Source organism: Peromyscus leucopus, chromosome 6, assembly GCF_004664715.2.
Source record: "Peromyscus leucopus breed LL Stock chromosome 6, UCI_PerLeu_2.1, whole genome shotgun sequence".
Lineage (NCBI taxonomy): Eukaryota > Metazoa > Chordata > Mammalia > Rodentia > Cricetidae > Peromyscus > Peromyscus leucopus.
In genome coordinates, this window is record NC_051068.1 from 68,920,759 (window position 1) to 68,937,403 (window position 16,645).

The 16,645-nt window shown below is 55.7% G+C and overlaps 1 protein-coding gene across 8 annotated transcripts; it reads left to right on the forward strand.

The window, feature by feature from the left end:
• Positions 1-1,478: 1,478 nt before the first annotated feature.
• On the forward strand, positions 1,479-16,134 carry Celf3 (CUGBP Elav-like family member 3). Of its 8 annotated transcripts, none has more exons than XM_037206862.1 (14): positions 1,479-1,526; positions 2,082-2,397; positions 3,404-3,486; positions 8,905-8,953; positions 9,333-9,461; positions 9,605-9,684; positions 10,455-10,598; positions 10,755-10,896; positions 11,114-11,263; positions 11,820-11,885; positions 12,174-12,305; positions 12,570-12,713; positions 13,439-13,575; positions 15,100-15,186. In XM_037206862.1, exons 2-13 carry the CDS (start codon positions 2,253-2,255, stop codon positions 13,564-13,566), a joined length of 1,392 nt encoding a protein of 463 aa, XP_037062757.1. In that variant the 5' UTR covers positions 1,479-1,526; positions 2,082-2,252; the 3' UTR covers positions 13,567-13,575; positions 15,100-15,186. The 8 variants fall into 8 exon arrangements, 7 of the variants coding, with proteins under 7 accessions (XP_037062757.1, XP_037062761.1, XP_028713238.1 ...); XM_037206866.1 differs by having other exon boundaries at positions 1,481-1,526; positions 2,292-2,397; XR_005091793.1 differs by lacking the exon at positions 1,479-1,526 and having other exon boundaries at positions 1,624-2,397; positions 13,439-14,419.
• Positions 16,135-16,645: the final 511 nt, after the last annotated feature.

Here is a 16,645-nt window from a genome sequence, read left to right on the forward strand (position 1 = left end):
AGGCTGGAGTCTCAGCTGGCTGTGTTTCTAGCTGTGTGACCTTGGCCAAGTTATTTCACCACGCTGTGTCTTGGTTTCTTCATCCATATCATAGAGAGTGGTGTGCTTAACAAGTTAGAAACTCTCACACATTCGGGACAATCCCTAAGACATGGTTCTGTTATTTCAGTTCCAGAAGAGGAACCTGCTTGTTGTGGATAACTCAGGAATGGAGGCCTCCAGGATACATCTGGGAGTCCCAGAGACACCCACATGACTCTAGAGACATCAGCTCCACCCTGGGTGGAAGCATGGAAAATGGGGAAGCAGGGCACTCTTCAGAAGCTACCAGTGAAGTGTGGATGGTGAGCAGGGACTGCTACCACTGAGAGCTGATGCCAACAGATCCACCCTGCACTGAGCAGGTGTCGTGCTTGAGCAGAGAGGACCAACTTTCCTCTGGGTCACAGAACGCACGCATGATCAGGTTGAGAAGTGTCATTGTTTGGGGGGGGATGATCCTTTGAACGTGTTTTTTTGGCTCCTCTCATTTGACTGTGAGCAAAGGAAGGAGTAACTGGGTACTCTGCCCCCAAGGGGAGCCTAGCAGCTGGGCTTGTTCCCACAGAAGGCATTGGGGATCTCCACATGTCACAGGTTCTTTGCGTGAAGTGTTTGTTAAGCACCTACTATGTATAAGGAAGACACCACACGAGACTCTGTGGACGGTAGGATGCTGAGTTAAATGGAATCTTGGTCTTCAAGGGTCTTCTTACAAGTGAGAGCTGCCACTGGCTGTCGCCTCCCTGCCCATGCATCTATACACACAAACCCCGCAGGGAGAGGGAAGGGGGCGTGTGCAAATGCCAGGCTGTTACAGCTCCCCTGCTTCCTTTTCTGGAAGAATACACAGTCCTCTTCCTGCACTCCCCTCCACTGGCTCTCTCTCCCCACACCGCTTCGCATTTCTCCTCTTTGCCTCACTTTTGCGCTTTTCCCCCAGACCCTGTGACTGCTTCCTTTCTCATCTACACCTCCCTTCCTGCCCCTCAACCTGCCTGCCTGCCCTCTCTCGTTTCTCTTCCTTGTTTCCTTCCTTGGGACCTCATTCTGAGGCTCCCCAATCGCCAGACTCCCCTCTACTCCCCACCCCCAGCTTCCATCCCCTGGGTCTTCGCTTCCTCTTCCAGCACCAGGGACAGCTCCAGCCCCCGGAACAATGGACCCCACCTTAGGGCTCCTCTATAAATTCTCCATCTTCGTGTATTGCCCAACTCCTGACTGGGTAGTAAGATGGGGGAAGGGTTGTTATCGACACCAGCTGCTCTTCTAGGGAGGAAAGGGAGTCGGGGAGGATAGAGATAGAAAGAGGGAGTGGCGTTCGCATGAGTTGTGCGTCTCTCTCCAGAGTGGAGAATTTGTATTCCACCCCTGAGACTGACATCACTGATGTCAGGGGAAAGGAGGTGGGAGTGGGGAGGGGGGTGTGGAGGGGGGAGGTTTTTGTTGAGGAGAGCGCGGCCGGAGAGCAGAGCTCCGGGACCCAGGTGACCGGGAAAGCAGGCAGCCCTAGCGTCCGGAGTAGCCGGCAGCAGCCCAGGCCGGGGAACCATCCAGGGTGGGGGTGGGAGGGGGGGTCGAGGGAGAACCTGAAGGGGGCAGGGCAGAAGGGACCCCCGGTGCCCTGCCGCCATCAGAGATCAAGCGTTTGGCATCAGGGATCTTCGGACCCGGCAGAAGGATCAGCCACAAGGGAGGTGTCCTCCCTAGGAAGCCAACCAGAGAGTCACCTGCCCCGCATCAGGAGCAGGGACCCTTCATGACGCTGCTGGCAACCCTGTCAGGGCCCTAGCCTCTCAGCCTCCTTCCCATCGCCCCCTCTGACTCTCTGCCCAACTCCTTTGGCATTTGTGCCTTTGGTCCCGCGCTCTGAGCTCCGGCGATCCCGCTCCCACCCGAACGCCCCAGGGCTTAGCTGCCCTGACCCCCATCCTGGGATATTTGCCAGATCTCTGGGAGGGAGATTGTTTGTTTGGGCTATGCCCCCTGGTGGCCTGACAGTATCTGCCTAGACCCCTGACCCCTAGCCCTCAACTCCCCAGGCCTCCTTTGTGTGAAGAGCTCTCCTCTGATCGGCACTGTGGTTGGGGGCCAAAGGGAAAGCCGGCCCTGCTGGGCCCCTGGGCCCCATCACCTGCCTCCTGGTTGGGCAGCTTCCCTTGTCTTTGGGCCTCTCCCTGCTCCCCCCTGGCCCCTCCTCCTGGGCCGCCCCAATGAAGGAGCCGGATGCCATCAAGCTGTTTGTGGGGCAGATCCCGAGGCATCTGGAGGAAAAGGACCTGAAGCCCATCTTCGAGCAGTTCGGTCGGATCTTCGAGCTGACTGTCATCAAGGACAAGTACACCGGGCTGCACAAGGGTGAGGGGTCAGGCCAGGCTGGAGAGGAGGCAGGAAGGATGGGGGAAGCTGGAGGGATGGAGTGGTGGGAAAGGAATGACTTGGAAGCAGAGTTCAGGGGCTGGGGACTGAATGGAGGAGCTGAATGAGAACTCAGTTGAGTGACAGGGACTGCCGGGTGCAAAACTAAGACAACTCGGCACTAGAGATGGAGGAGGGTGTTGATGGCACGGGACGAGCTCCAGAAGGGTCAGAAGGACAAGTTTTAGGAGAGAGGATCAAGATCGACAATGTGAGCTGCCCCAGATAATGCTGGGATGGCTGGCCAGGTGTTCAACCTAGAAAGAGTGGGATATAGCCAAACCAGGGCAGTCCAGGACTAAAGCGAGGAGCAGAGGAGAGGCGGGGAGAAGAGAGACTGGGCAACGTTTGTGGGACTTAGAAAGTTGTTAGGAAAATGCCCCTGAGCTCTCTCCAAGAGCTGTGTGTGCTGCAGAAGCAGGGCTTGCCCGGGATCAGCACTTGGAGAGCTCCAGATGCTGGGAACCCAGGGCCACCGCACCTCCCTGGATCTCGAGGCTCTGGAAAAAGCACTTCCGGCTGCTGCTTTTCCTCTCCCTTCTCTGTGCACTCCCCACACCTGCCTCCGATGGAGCCTGGGGGACATGAGAAGTGGGGGAAATGGAAGGGAAGAGGGTGGAGAGAGGAGAGAGAGAGAGAGAGAGAGAGAGAGAGAGAGAGAGAGAGAGAGAGAGAGAACCACATTGCCCTACCTGCTTGGATATCAGTTCTTCCTGTCCCAGTCCCGTCTCTCAACACATCGAATGCTCTCCTCCCTTACCTCCAGGTCTCCGCCCCAGAGAAAAAGGTATAATTTTTATCCCTCTGGGCTGCCTCCCCAACCCAGCAGGCAGAGATGGCAAGAAGGGGAGATGCCTCCCCCATCCTCAGTCTCCTGGGGAAGCCCCTTAGGAAGGGGAAACTGAGGGCTCACCCCAACCCTGGCTCTCCGCCTGTGTCTCCTCAGGATGTGCCTTCCTGACATACTGTGCCCGCGATTCAGCCCTGAAGGCCCAGAGCGCCCTGCACGAACAGAAGACTCTCCCAGGGGTGAGTCCTGTGCTTTGCAGGGTCAGGGGGCTGAGAGCAGCTTTAGGAGTGGCAGGGGACCCACGGCCCTCCCAGGACACGGAGTTATTTTCCACCTCTTGTCATCACCAGGCAGTCCTTCTAGCATCCCTTTCCTTCTGTTGATGTGTGAAAAAAAGAACCATTAGTGGGGTAAATGTGACCTTTTCTGAGGAGCAGCACCTGCAGCTCCTTCCCCTTGTCCCCAGTCCGTCCCCAGGCCATGCAAGAGGGAGGATTTAGCTGTATGAGGGGCACACACAGTAGACTGAACACCTGTGTCAGAGGGAGCAAGAGGCGCCCGGCACTCTTTTGTGGTGCCTGTGAGATGGGGGAGGGTGTGCTGCCCTGAGAACAGGCAGCTGGGCCTGCTGGACTCTTCTGTGCTGATTTCTGAGATCACACAGGCTCCCTGCCTGTCTCCCAGGAAGCACTCCAAAACAGAGCCACGGGGCACCAAAGTGGAGCAGGGTCTGGGGTGGATATGAGCTTGGGGCAGCAGGCAGAGCTGGCGTGATGGTGAAAGCTCAGGCTTGACCCCACCGAGTGTGCCCAGGGAGGTCAGGGAAGCAGAGGTGGTCCTCAGGTGGCTTCCCTCCTGCAAGGTTACATTTCTTTGTTTCTTGAGCCGGCCTCCTACCTGGGCTGGTAACTGAGGGCAGGCATCTAGAAGGTTCCTGGCCCCTCTGGCTGGCTATCTGCTTCTGTTTTCTCTCAGTCTGTGAGTCCCAAGGAAGCCTCACAGCAAACCTTTGCTCAGCCCTGTCTGGGGGCTGGAGACATCTGTCCCAGCCTCTACTCCTGCACCACGTGGGACAGAGAATGGTACTGACCATCCATCCTCCTGAGAGGAAACAGACAGAACAGATGGGGTGGGGAAATAGAAAATAGAACTGCTTATCCCGCCCCCAACCTCCAGCTCTCTGGAGGTCCCCTCTGGCCCTCGCCACCATCTTATCCCAACCAACAGGACCCACCATTGCCCGGCATGTAGGACCAGTGCATGCGAGTGAGCTGGCCTAGGGGTCTAGGGTGAGCATGTGTTCATGCACACATGCATGTGAGCACCTTGCAGGCCAGGAGTCCATGCAAGCTGCCGCATCCCAACTTCCCCTCCTTTGCTTCTCTGGAGGGGGCTTCACAGACCAGATTTTCACCTTCCTTGCTCTGGGTTTCCTGTTCCTCATTTCAGAGCTGCTGCTGGAACTAGAGTCAGTGGGAGGAGACCAAGAAAGGCCAGAAAAGGGACATGGAAGAAGGACCATGTGGGGTGGGCGCCCCAAAGGCAGAGTACAGCTAGGGATAACTCCCCTGCATCTGTCCCCTCCAGTTGCCTGTGAAGCTCAGGCAAAACTCTGTCTTGGGTGACACTGCCTGCCTTTCCTGAAAACTCATGGGCTGGGCGTGGGAGTGGGGAAGGCCCCTGCTGAGAATGCTTCTCTCACTTTGTGCCAGACCGCCCAGGTGACACGGAGTTCCCACGGTGGCCTTTGGCACACTTGACAGAATCCAGAGGGACCGATAGAGTTTCTAATAGGAAGTGAGGGGTTCCATTCTTCCAGGAAGGATCCCATGCTAAGGGGTTCTGAAAGCGGACAGGGCAGTCAAGGGGGCAGATACCTATAACCCAACTCTTGTCTTTGTACCCTACCAAGTGTTTTATCCTGCCATTTGCCCCTTCAAGGGTGTGTGTGTGTGTGTGTGTGTCTGTGTGTACATGTCTCTGTGTGATATGTGTGTGTGTGTGTCTGTGTGTGCATGTGAGTGTGAGTCTGTGTGCATGTGTGTGTGAGTGTGTGTTTTTGTGTGTGCATGTATGTGTGAGTCTGCCGTGTGTCTGTGTGTGTGCGCGTGTGTGTCTGTGTGTGCATGTATCTGTGAGTCTGTGTGTGTATCTATGTGTGTACGTATGTGTGAGTTTCTGTGTGTGTCTGTGTGTGCATGTGTGTGAGTCTGTGTGTCACTCATGTGTGTGTGAGTCTGTGTGTCACTCGTGTCAGTCTGTGTGTGTCTGTGTGATTCAGCCTGTGTATCAGTCTGTGTGTCACTCATGTGTGTGTCAATCTGTGTGTGTGTCACTCATGTGTGTATCAGTCTATCAGTCTATGTGTGTGTCACTCGTGTCTGTGTATGTCATTCATGTGTGTGTCAGTCTGTGTGTGTATCAGTGTGTGTGTCACTCATGTGTCAGTCTGTGTGTGTGTCTGTGTGTGTCACTCATGTGTCAGTCTGTGTGTGTGTGTATATGTGAGTCTGTGTGTGTGTATGTGTGTGTCACTCATGTGTCAGTCTGTGTGTGTGTGTATATGTGAGTCTGTGTGTGTGTCTGTGTGTGTCACTCATGTCAGTCTGTGTGTGTGTGTATATGTGAGTCTGTGTGTGTCACTCATGTGTCAGTCTGTGTGTGTGTGTCTGTGTATCACTGACACTCAGTATGTGTGTGTATCTGTGTGTGTCAGTCTGTGTGTGTGTGTGTGTCTGCGTGTGTGTATAGGGTGTCAGCCAATGCACTGTTCTCTAAGTTTTTGCTTATCTCCAAGCCCTCCTGCATGGTATATTTTAACAAGTGCATCTTAGCCTGCTTCTTGCTTCTCCTCTTTATCACCCAGAATCTAGAAGGTGCTACCATAGTGAGATGATGTTTCAGGCTGGCCTGTGGCTGTCAAGCCCCATGTCCTCTTCTCTCCCAGGGAGGCTCTGTCCCAGGTCCTGGATCCATGCTTAGCAGGGTGTGGCCTCTTGGAAGTCGGTTGTGAGGGATGCCTCTGCCTGGCTTATTCTTCCCCATCTGTTCTGAATGAAACTCCCACCCTGGCGATGTGGGCATTCCCATCAGCTTGAGGCAGGGAGGGGGGGTTTCTGCGGCACCAGGAACTGTGACGCCAGGAGAGGCAAGGTTTCCGACCTGCACCCTCAAGACAATTAGATTTTGAGGATGAGTAAGATCTTTTTGGATGTGGGATCTTGACTGTTAATGAGAGGGGTGGACCCGAACAGTGGTCCTGTTAGGGAAAGCAGACCAAGTGCCCTGACTGGAGTGTAAATAGCCTCTTCTTCTTTGGGAGGCTCTTGGGAGGGCTTATCACCTGGTGGGTGGTAGCTAGGGAAGAGGCACCTGCCAGGTTGCCAGGTAAACACAGCACAGCTGGACTCAGGGGAAGGGGCAGGTGTGCCCAAGCAAGCTAACAAAGCTGAGCTTCCCACAGGAAGTGCCATGCCAGGAGTGGGAGGGGGGCTGGAAATGGGCATTGGGAGAACTGAGGAGACCTCGGTGAGGGTATTGTGGGCGGTTCTGTCCATGCTGTGGTCTGCGCTGTGTCTCTGTGAGAGTGCACATCAGCTGTGGGTATTTATTGATATGCTATTTTTGTGCTTGAAGCCTGTGCAGGGCCAGCACGACATCATTTCTCTCCCAGGTTCTCAGTCTCTGAGAGAACAGCAACTTTCCCAGAGACTTGTTGGGAAGGGCCTAGTGTCAATCATAAGAATGCTCCATGATGTCCCTGGTTCTGTCTCCCCATTTTGAGGGGTGGATGTGCTGTGGTACCTGGGAGAGAATTTCCTGTTTTGGCTACAGTACAGAAAGGGAGGTGAATGACCATAACTCTCTAGGCATAGACCTCCCCTACACACACACACACACACACACACACACACACACACACACACACACACACACCCTTAGGAGATTTGAGTCTCAGATGGGATAATCCCAGATTGGTAGAAGGTAAATCTGGGGGCAGATTGGCAGGAGGATTTATGTGACTGGGACCCTCCCACCCCCCACCAGCTGCTCACAGACCCAGAGCTTTGGGGGAGGGAAGGAGGGGGTGCAGGAATATCACTGGAGATGGGTCTTAGGGTTGATCTGAGGCTGTGAACACCTGGCTGGCAGAGTCCAGCCAGGAACGGCATTTTTTGTATTCTCCATGTTAATTTAAGTCACTCAAGGTCTCCAAATGCTCGAGTACCAGAGGTGAGGAGCACCTGAACACAGGATTCCTGGTCTGTCCCCTTACAGAGGAGTAAGTTGAAGCCTAGAGGAAGAAACAACTTAGCCATGGCACCCAGCTAGTGCGAGGCAGGGCTGCTTGGCCCCGAGTCTCCTCTCAGTTAAATGACTTTCATTGCAGTACCCTTAGCATGTAAATGAATGCCTCACCTTAGGCTTTTGGTCTCTGGGACTAAGATGGTCCCACCATCACATGAGTGAGGGGACTGGGTGTGACCCTAGCAGTCAAAGTCCTCAACGGCGAGAGAAGTTCAGCACTGACTCCTGAATGCTTCTTCCGCTTTCCGGTCACTACCGTGCTCACCCGCGCCATCTTGGTTAAGGAAATCAACCTGTGGGAGTGTTTCCCAAGTTCACTCACCAAACAAGACACGGAGAATAGAACTAGGAATTTTTCTACCCACACTGAAGGCTGAACAAAGGGTGATACTCTGGGTGTCAGGGAGAGAGGGTGGAGCTCTGGAGAACTTTTGAGCCAGGGAGGATGGCAAAGGAGCATGGATAGCCTCCGCTCCTCCAGCGCTTCCTCGGCTCTTCAGACACCAAGGGTTGGTTCTGGAGGAGGAAGGGCAGGAGAACAAACCGTATGGCCCCTGCAGGGCTCGCTCCACTTATTTCCCTCCAGGACCAGGAAGCTTTCCAGGGCCCCTCCCCCACCTCCCAGTCCCCACCCAATCCTCCACCCCCAGCATACCCTATTCGCACCCCCCCCACCCCCAGTCCTTCTCTGGGTGTGTGTGGAAAAGCAGAAGTGATGACATCACCACGGTCGCCAGGGCGACGGGGACGGATAAATCAGGCTGAGTGGGCGGTTGCCATGGTGCGCATTCTCCCGTTGCCACGGAGACTGGGCATCTGCTCCCTTTGTGCTGCCCGAGTGCCTTCCCCCTGGGGTCAAGGGGTGTAGGGGAGCAGAAAGAGAGGCTGACACACCTCCAGTGGTCAGAAGGAATTCTGGGCCTCTGTGGGGTCTCCCTCATCCTTCCCTGGGGGTTCTCCATGGGATAGCCTCTGCTTGCTCCTACTTTGCAGAATGGAGGCAGCTCTGGTGGATCAGTCCCTTGGTTGAGCTCTGACTTAAGACCTGTGTCCTATGGGCAGGCATTTCTCACCTAAGAGAGCAACACCTATGGGTGGCCCAAGCATTCTGAGGTCAACCTGAGCCCAGAGCTGCACCCCATGAACATCTTCCAACACATCCCCTCTCCCCCATACCTTTAATCCTTTCAGCTCTGAATTCTAGACAAGACTGGTCCTACCCTTTCCTTCCCATCAACTTAGAGGGCTGGGGCAACCTTGCTCCCTTCCATCTCTGGCCATCTCAGTTGGGGAGGGCTCTTGGATGTTCCGTGGAGGTCCTGGCAGCTTCCTTCTTTTCTCTCCTCTAGATGAACAGGCCGATCCAGGTCAAGCCAGCCGACAGCGAGAGTCGAGGAGGTAGGTTCTACAACTTTGGATTTAGCCCCTTTCCTCCCACCCCCAGGCTCAGGGCTTGAAAGGGATGAAGGAAGGAAGTCTGATGGTACTGAAGAATTACCTAAGGTTGGGGTTAAGGAATAGGTGAGTGTGGCGGCAGGAGACAAGATCTGGACTATTCGTAGAGATGACAAAAACAGAGTTCAAGTCCTTCTTGAACTGGGATGAGAGTACTGCACGTTACTGGACCCCAGTTCCCGGCTACCACTCCTTCACACCTAGAGCTGTTGTTCCCCAGGCTGGAGAATAGTGTCAGGAGCAACAGGTCCAGGTGGAAGATGCGGGGCTGGGAGAGTGGTCAGCAGGCCCTGGACATTACCCCCTCCTATCCCCCCCCCAGAAGACCGGAAGCTCTTTGTGGGGATGCTAGGAAAGCAGCAGACAGATGAGGATGTCCGGAAGATGTTTGAACCATTTGGGACCATAGACGAGTGCACTGTGCTCCGGGGGCCAGACGGTGCCAGCAAAGGTAGTCCCGCCCACTCCTCCCCTTCCAGACGGTGCCAGCAAAGGTAGTCCCGCCCACTCCTCCCCTTGCCCGTAGAACCCCAGAGGGCGCCCTCACGGTAGACACTCAACCCTCCTCTCCTCTGCCCCAACCATTCACTCTAGGCTGTGCCTTTGTGAAGTTCCAGACTCACGCCGAGGCCCAGGCAGCCATCAACACCCTCCACAGCAGCCGGACCCTGCCGGTGAGCTCCACTGCCCTCCTTGTCTTCCCAATGGTACACCCACCAGGCCCTAGCATAGATCAAGATTCATTCAGATAGAACTTCTAATTTTTTTTTTTACGTTTTTGCAAAAGAGCCACTGAATCAAGTGTTACACCCTCTCCTCTCCGACTTCCTCCACTCCTCAGCCTTCTCTTCTCTACCCTCCCAAATGCCCCACCTCATTTCCTGGGATGTCAGGACCCTGGCTTCAAGGCCCCACCTGCCCTGCCCAGCACGGGTTGATACTGATGCCCCTGAATGTTAGTGTTGGGTCAGTTGAATGTGAGCTGGAGTTCCTAACTAGACCTGACTAGCTGCTTCAAAAGATGTGGGCCTTCCCACAACTCAAGGGTCTCCAGCGGAGGCAGGGCAGACATCAAACAAGAAGAGGGCTCAACATCAGACAGAACTGAACCCTGGGCCCCTTCAGCTCTGAGAGTCTAGGACTCTATGACTATCCCTGTGGATGTTCCGATTAACATTCCCCACAGCTAATCCGCCGGGGGTTGCCAGCACAGACGCCTCGCAGCGCTGTCCTTCCCATCCCCACAGGCCTGTCCAATTTTGAGCATTTCACATTCCTCAATTCTATCTAGCCTTTTACACATCCCAGTGCAGGGAGATGGTGGGATTAGGATCTCCCCATTTGGATTGGGCACTGTGATGGCTGTGCTCCCAAAGAGGCCAGATGCTGAGGCCCCCAGGGAGCAGATGCCGACTCTTCCTGTGACACGTGGGCCCCTGCCCAGGGTGCCTCGTCCAGCCTGGTGGTAAAGTTTGCTGACACTGAGAAGGAGCGAGGTCTCCGCCGAATGCAACAGGTGGCTGCCCAGCTGGGCATGTTCAGCCCTATCGCCCTCCAGTTTGGAGCCTACAGCGCCTACACTCAGGCCGTAAGCATGCCCCCCATCCCGGTGCGAGCTAGCTCCTGCTCATCTCCATGTCCTTCACGGCCCACCCTCCACCTCACCAAAGCAGGGCTTGGGAGGGAGACGAACGCGCGCCCGCGCTGGGGGCCTGGCCCTACTCTCCTCTCCCCCATCCCACAGCTGATGCAGCAGCAGGCAGCCCTGGTAGCAGCTCACAGTGCCTACCTCAGCCCGATGGCCACCATGGCTGCCGTGCAGATGCAGCACATGGCTGCCATCAATGCCAATGGCCTCATCGCCACCCCTATCACGCCATCCTCAGGTAAGGCCTATGGTAGGCAGGTGGGGCTAGGGACACGCAGCTGGGCGGGGAAGAGGAGCACCGTGGCGGGGAGTAGGGAAGCCACGGGGTCCAAGAGGAGGCGCTCAGGGTCAGAGAAAGGCCTGCTTGCTCCGCTCTGTCCCCGGGTCTGCCGGCTGGCTCTCTGCATCTGCGCGCCCGTCCCTCTGCTCTGTCGCTGTCGTTTTTCTCCCCCTAGGAACCAGCACCCCGCCCGCCATTGCCGCCACGCCCGTCTCTGCCATCCCTGCTGCCTTGGGCGTCAACGGCTACAGCCCGGTGCCCACCCAGCCCACGGGGCAGCCTGCCCCTGATGCTCTGTATCCCAACGGGGTTCACCCTTACCCAGGTGGGGGTCTCTGCCCGCCCCACCTCGCTCCATCAGCCATCCAGGCCACCACTCCCCTTGCGGGCAGCCATGACACACCTTCCCACTCCAACCTCAGGGCTTAAGGTGCTTTTTCTTGCTCTCTTCCTGGGCAGAAATGCTCCTCGGGTTCCTTTCTTTTCTTTTAGTGCTTTTGAGACAGGGTGTCTCTGTGTGGCCCAGGCTGTCCCAGAACTATGTAGACTAGGCTGGCCTTGAACTCACAAAGATCCGCCTGCTCTGCCTCTGCCTCCTGAGTACTGGGATTAAAGGCGTGCGCTACTCCACCTGGCTTTGGGGGGGGGGGTGTTCTTGGCTTGGGCAGCTGAGGCTTAGAGACCTGGCCATAGTGGCAAGTCAGTCACAGACCGGCCTGACAGACACTGGGCTCTTCCCCTTTTCCTACTGCCATATGCACTTCCCCTTCTCACCTCACCCTTCATCCCCGCCCCCCATGAGGCTCTGTCTGCTGAGAGAGGTGCTGGTGGGGTTCCCTTTGTGTCCCAGACCCACTCATGGCTTGTGATGCTCTCCGCAGCCCAGAGCCCCGCTGCCCCTGTGGATCCCCTCCAGCAGGCCTATGCAGGAATGCAGCACTACACAGGTGAGGCCCTGGCCAGGTGGGAGGCATGGCATGAGGAAAAGAGATCTAGAACTACAGTCTAAGCGGCTACGCCCCCTGCCAGCCACACCCTCAGGCCTTCCTGACAAGCTGTGCCCGTGAGAACGGATGCCTGAGGGCAGCACCCCCAGGACTTGGTCTGAGGAAGCCCCTTCCCTGATACTCTCAGCCCTGTGGACTCCACTGGATAGGGCTGGAGAGGGAGACAAGGCTGGCGGTGAGGGGCCAGGGGAACCCCATCTGCCTTTTCTGTTTTCACCACCCCGGCAGCCTATCCTGCAGCCTACAGCCTCGTTGCGCCCGCGTTCCCGCAGCCTCCAGCCCTGGTGGCCCCGCAACCACCACCACCACCTCAGCAGCAGCAGCAGCAGCAGCAACAGCAGCAGCAGCAGCAACGGGAAGGTACCAGCCTGGGGCAGGGTCCTGACAGCTGCGAACCTGCAGGGATAAGATCGCCCATGTTGTGGGCCCGGGTGCTCCCGACGGCTCTGTGCCAGACTCAGCTCTGGCCCTGTGTGTGAGGATGAAGGAGCGGGGAGGCCTGCCCACACCGCTGGGGGGCCAGGGCCAGGGGCCGCTCTCTGCCGTCCCCCGCACCTCCGCCGTTCCAGGCGGCATTTCCCAGGCTCTGAGCTATCTATCCCTTCTATCTCTGCTGCCACCCAGGCCCTGATGGCTGCAACATCTTCATCTACCACCTGCCCCAGGAGTTCACGGACTCAGAGATCCTCCAGATGTTTGTCCCTTTTGGTCATGTCATCTCAGCCAAAGTCTTTGTTGACCGGGCCACCAATCAGAGCAAATGTTTTGGTAAGAACATGATGATCCAAAAGACAGACTATGGACATTTTTTGTTTGAACTCTTAGAATGAAGTTTGTTACATTTGGAGGCATTTAGGGTCTCAACGAACTTAGTCTTTGAAAGCCTGAATACACAAGACCAAAAAAGAACCATTTCTGACACACCCACCATCCCATACAGTTGCCACCCAAGCCCATCTCTTGTAAAAAAGGTCACAGCTTCATCTTCCTCAAGAACCAACCTTGGGGCTAGAGATGTAGCTCAGAAATTTGAGCACGTGTAGTGGCATGAGATCCTATGTTCTATCATATCACTCACACACACACACACACACACACACACACACACGAGCCAACTCCATTTCATGTAGTCTGGAGATACTAGATTTCAAAAGGATGTAGGTTTCATTTGGAAGCCTGCTTCAGACCCTTGCTTCAAAAGTCACTTACAGGGTTTTCAAAAGGCAGGTTTCAGAGAACTCTTAGGCCAAGAGCCACCTTTCAAAGAACATGGAAAGCACACGCTAGTTTGTGAATGGCTGGACTGGATTCACTCATTAAATCTATCATCAACAAATTCTCTCTGAATGCCTACTGTGTGCCAGGCAGGTTTCTAGGGATTAGAGATGCTTGGAAGAGGTAGGGTGGCACAGGGAAAGCAAGCAAGCAGCCCTGGCCCCAGGGCAGGACAGCGATGTGGGGCCGGGCCGGGCCTTATGCCCTTCTCACCTCAGGCTTTGTGAGTTTCGACAATCCGGCCAGTGCCCAGGCTGCCATCCAGGCAATGAATGGTTTCCAGATTGGCATGAAGCGCCTCAAAGTCCAGCTAAAGCGGCCTAAGGATGCAAACAGGCCCTACTAAGGGCTTCAGGTGGGTGCTGCTCTGTCCTGTGACCTCATCTCCAGACTCCACACACTGTGACCATTCTTCCACTGCCAACCCACCCCGATGCTGGGCATAAGGAACTCAGGTCTGGACCATGTCCCCAGCTATTGTTCAGTCAGTTGTCTTTCCACCAGCATGCACACGCTCGGGCACACGGGCACACGGGCACACACACACACACACACACACACACACACACACACACTCACACACCACCCCAGAGAGAGCCAAATCTACACCTGTGTCTGCTCCCAGAGTTTTCCACAGTATCTGGTCTTGTTTGTCTGGTCAGTGTCCATGTGTCTGTGTCTTTCTCTTTCTGGTTTTCCTTTGGGTTGGATGAAATTAGTGGAGTAGGTTTTGGGGGCCAGGAGTCTGCTTTAGAGAACTCGGGGGTCATAGAGCCTCTTGGTTTTGAAACCTTGTCTCCTACGAAGTGGAGACACTCGGGTCCTGTTGCCTGTTGCCTGTTGCCCTCAACTCCAGGGCAGACCGTGGTACAGCTGGGAGTGGGCGTGGCTTGGCTTAGTGGAGGAAGTGAACTAGCACTTACCTGGGAAATACACGGGGGGCCCCTCCAGCCCGGTGAGGCTGCCATCCAGACTTGGGGCACAGACCTGTGAACCCTGGCTACTTTTGATTTGTTTAACCTCCTTTGGACCAGACCTTGGAAAAAAATCACAACCCAAGAACAATACCCACATTTCTGTTTCTCCCCTTTCCCCCCAATCCTGGCTGCTTAATCCCCCCCACCCTGGGGGCCCCCAGCCCAGGGTCCGTGTCCATTGTCGGCTGAAGCCCCCATCCCGGACCCCTGCTCCGGGCCCCTGTAAGTTGCATGGAACGAGCGTGTTGTCTTTGGAGCCAATTGTTTGTTATCTGGGGAGGGGCTGTGGAGGGAAGCGCCCCCCCCAGCCCAGGCTCAGGGCCGGGGGCAGCTCGCGGGATGTGCTTGGTCAACAGTGATTGGTGACTGTGGTCTGTGGTCTGTGCACTTTTCTCTTGCTTTCCTTTGTTCCTTTCCAAAAAGGAATGAGAACACTACCCAAGGGCTGGGAGTGGGGTGTCACCCTGGGAGACTCCATCCCTGAGCCCCTCCTGGGTCACCCCGGCCTCTGCGGGTGCTCCCCTCTCCAGGTGTCTGTCTTGTCCATGCACCCCTTCTCTTTCCTCCTAGTTCTCTGCCTGCCTGTCTGTCTCTTTTTCTTGCCTCTCTCCCCATCTAGCTCTCTCTCTCTCTTCCAGTCCATCTTGGATGTGTTTCTCCCTAACAGCTTCAGTTTCTATACTGTCTCGCCCTTCCTCCCCCGTGTGTCTCTCTCCCTGCTCTATGCCCTCATAGCTGGAGGGATGGGGGAGGCGAGCGGATGGTTCTGTTGGGACAAGGCCTTTCTGATGGCCTGCCTTTCTCAAGTAGCCCCGCCATCACTCCCTGCCCCCACCTCCAGGAACCCGTGACCGGTCCTCGCCATCTTCCCTGTGCTTCACCCATATTTCCTTCCTTCACAGGTCTCGAGATCCCAGAGGAAGGGGCACTTGATACTCTCTTCCCATGACTGGCCCCGGCCTTCTCTGCACATCCGCCCTGGGCCTTGATTGGAGTCTGGGGCAAAAGCTGCTTCGTGGCCCTAAGGGCCCAGGACCTGACTCGCTCCACCACCTTGCCTCTCTGAAGGGCCATGGCTTTGCTTCCCTGGCTCCAAGAGCCTATTTCCTCCCCAGTGCCCTTTTGGCCTTTGTGAGGAAGCAGGGAATAGGCTCGAAGGCTCAGGGGTATCTGCCTTCTGCTGAGGCTCCGAGTCGGGCCTCTGCACCGGCTGCTCGCACCTGCTCCCCTCAGTGGGCCTGGAGTGGCTGTGCAGGCCCATGAGGGCAGCCGGGCGGACGGGCGTCCTCTCTCCCAAGCGTCCTCACCCCAGCCTCTTCCCCAGGAGGGGCTTCTCAGAAGCTGGTTCTCACATTTCCCTCTACCCTCAGCTAGAGGGAGGGTATCTCCAAATCCCAGGCTCCCAGCCCTAAAGCTCACGGCCTCCCCCAAGGGCCCCCTCAAAGGAGGGTGTGGGGGAGCCCTGAGGGCTGCCTCTCTGCCAGTCAGTCACAGAGACCCTCCTTTCATGAGGAAAAGACCTTCCCCTGAATCCCTAAAAATGTTTACAGTCTCTGCTGGCCCCTCCATGTATATACCATGACCACCAGGGCATTACCAGTCCAACCAGCCAGACGCTGCCATCCCTCTCTGGGAGTTTAGACAATGTTGCCCTTGGATTTTTTTTTCCCCTCTCTCTTGATTTCTCCCTTTGCTTTGGGGGTAACTGGGTATTTGGGAGGAAGGGTGTGGGGAGGGCTAAGGGGTTTATTACCTGATCATTTTCTTTAGGAAGAGGTTTTAGGGAAAGGAACATGGGTGGGGTGGGATGGTAAAGGGCAAGGAGGGGAGTCAATTTCTGACAGTTCTCTACGCTTTACTTATTTATTTATTGAGTTTTACTTTTAAAGAGTTGGTCTTTTCTGCCTAAATAAAGAAAAAAGTTTAAAAGCACCAAATATGAGTCTTGGAAGGTTGGGAGTAAGGTGTTCACGCTGGGGAGGGGAAGGGAGAGAAGGAGGGAGGGAGGGAGGGAGGGAGGGAGGGAGGGAAGAGATTATGGTTATGGAGACAAAACTTTCAAGAAGGTCAAGCCCTTGCTGTGTTCAAACCTTGCTCATAACTTCATGATCCTATTCCACTCACCTTTGGGGCTTGATTCTAGAATGTTCTTCAGAGTCAAGCACAGGGAAAAATCTGCAGCTGAGCACAGGGGCCAGCACTGGTCAGGGGCCTCTCGGGGAACCAGCCCCACCTCTCCGAAGGTTGAAGTCTTGTCTCGGGCGGGGGCACTAGGAGCTGGCTGTAACCCTGCCACTGCTGCTGGGGGTCCTGTGCTGACCCTTGACGTTCACTCCTCATTCTCCAACAGCCCTAGAGGCAGAAGATAACTGACAGACAGAGAAGATGTTTGGAAGGCTAACTCCTTTTCCCAGAGTCACATGCCAGAAAGGAGGAAGCTAGGGAAGC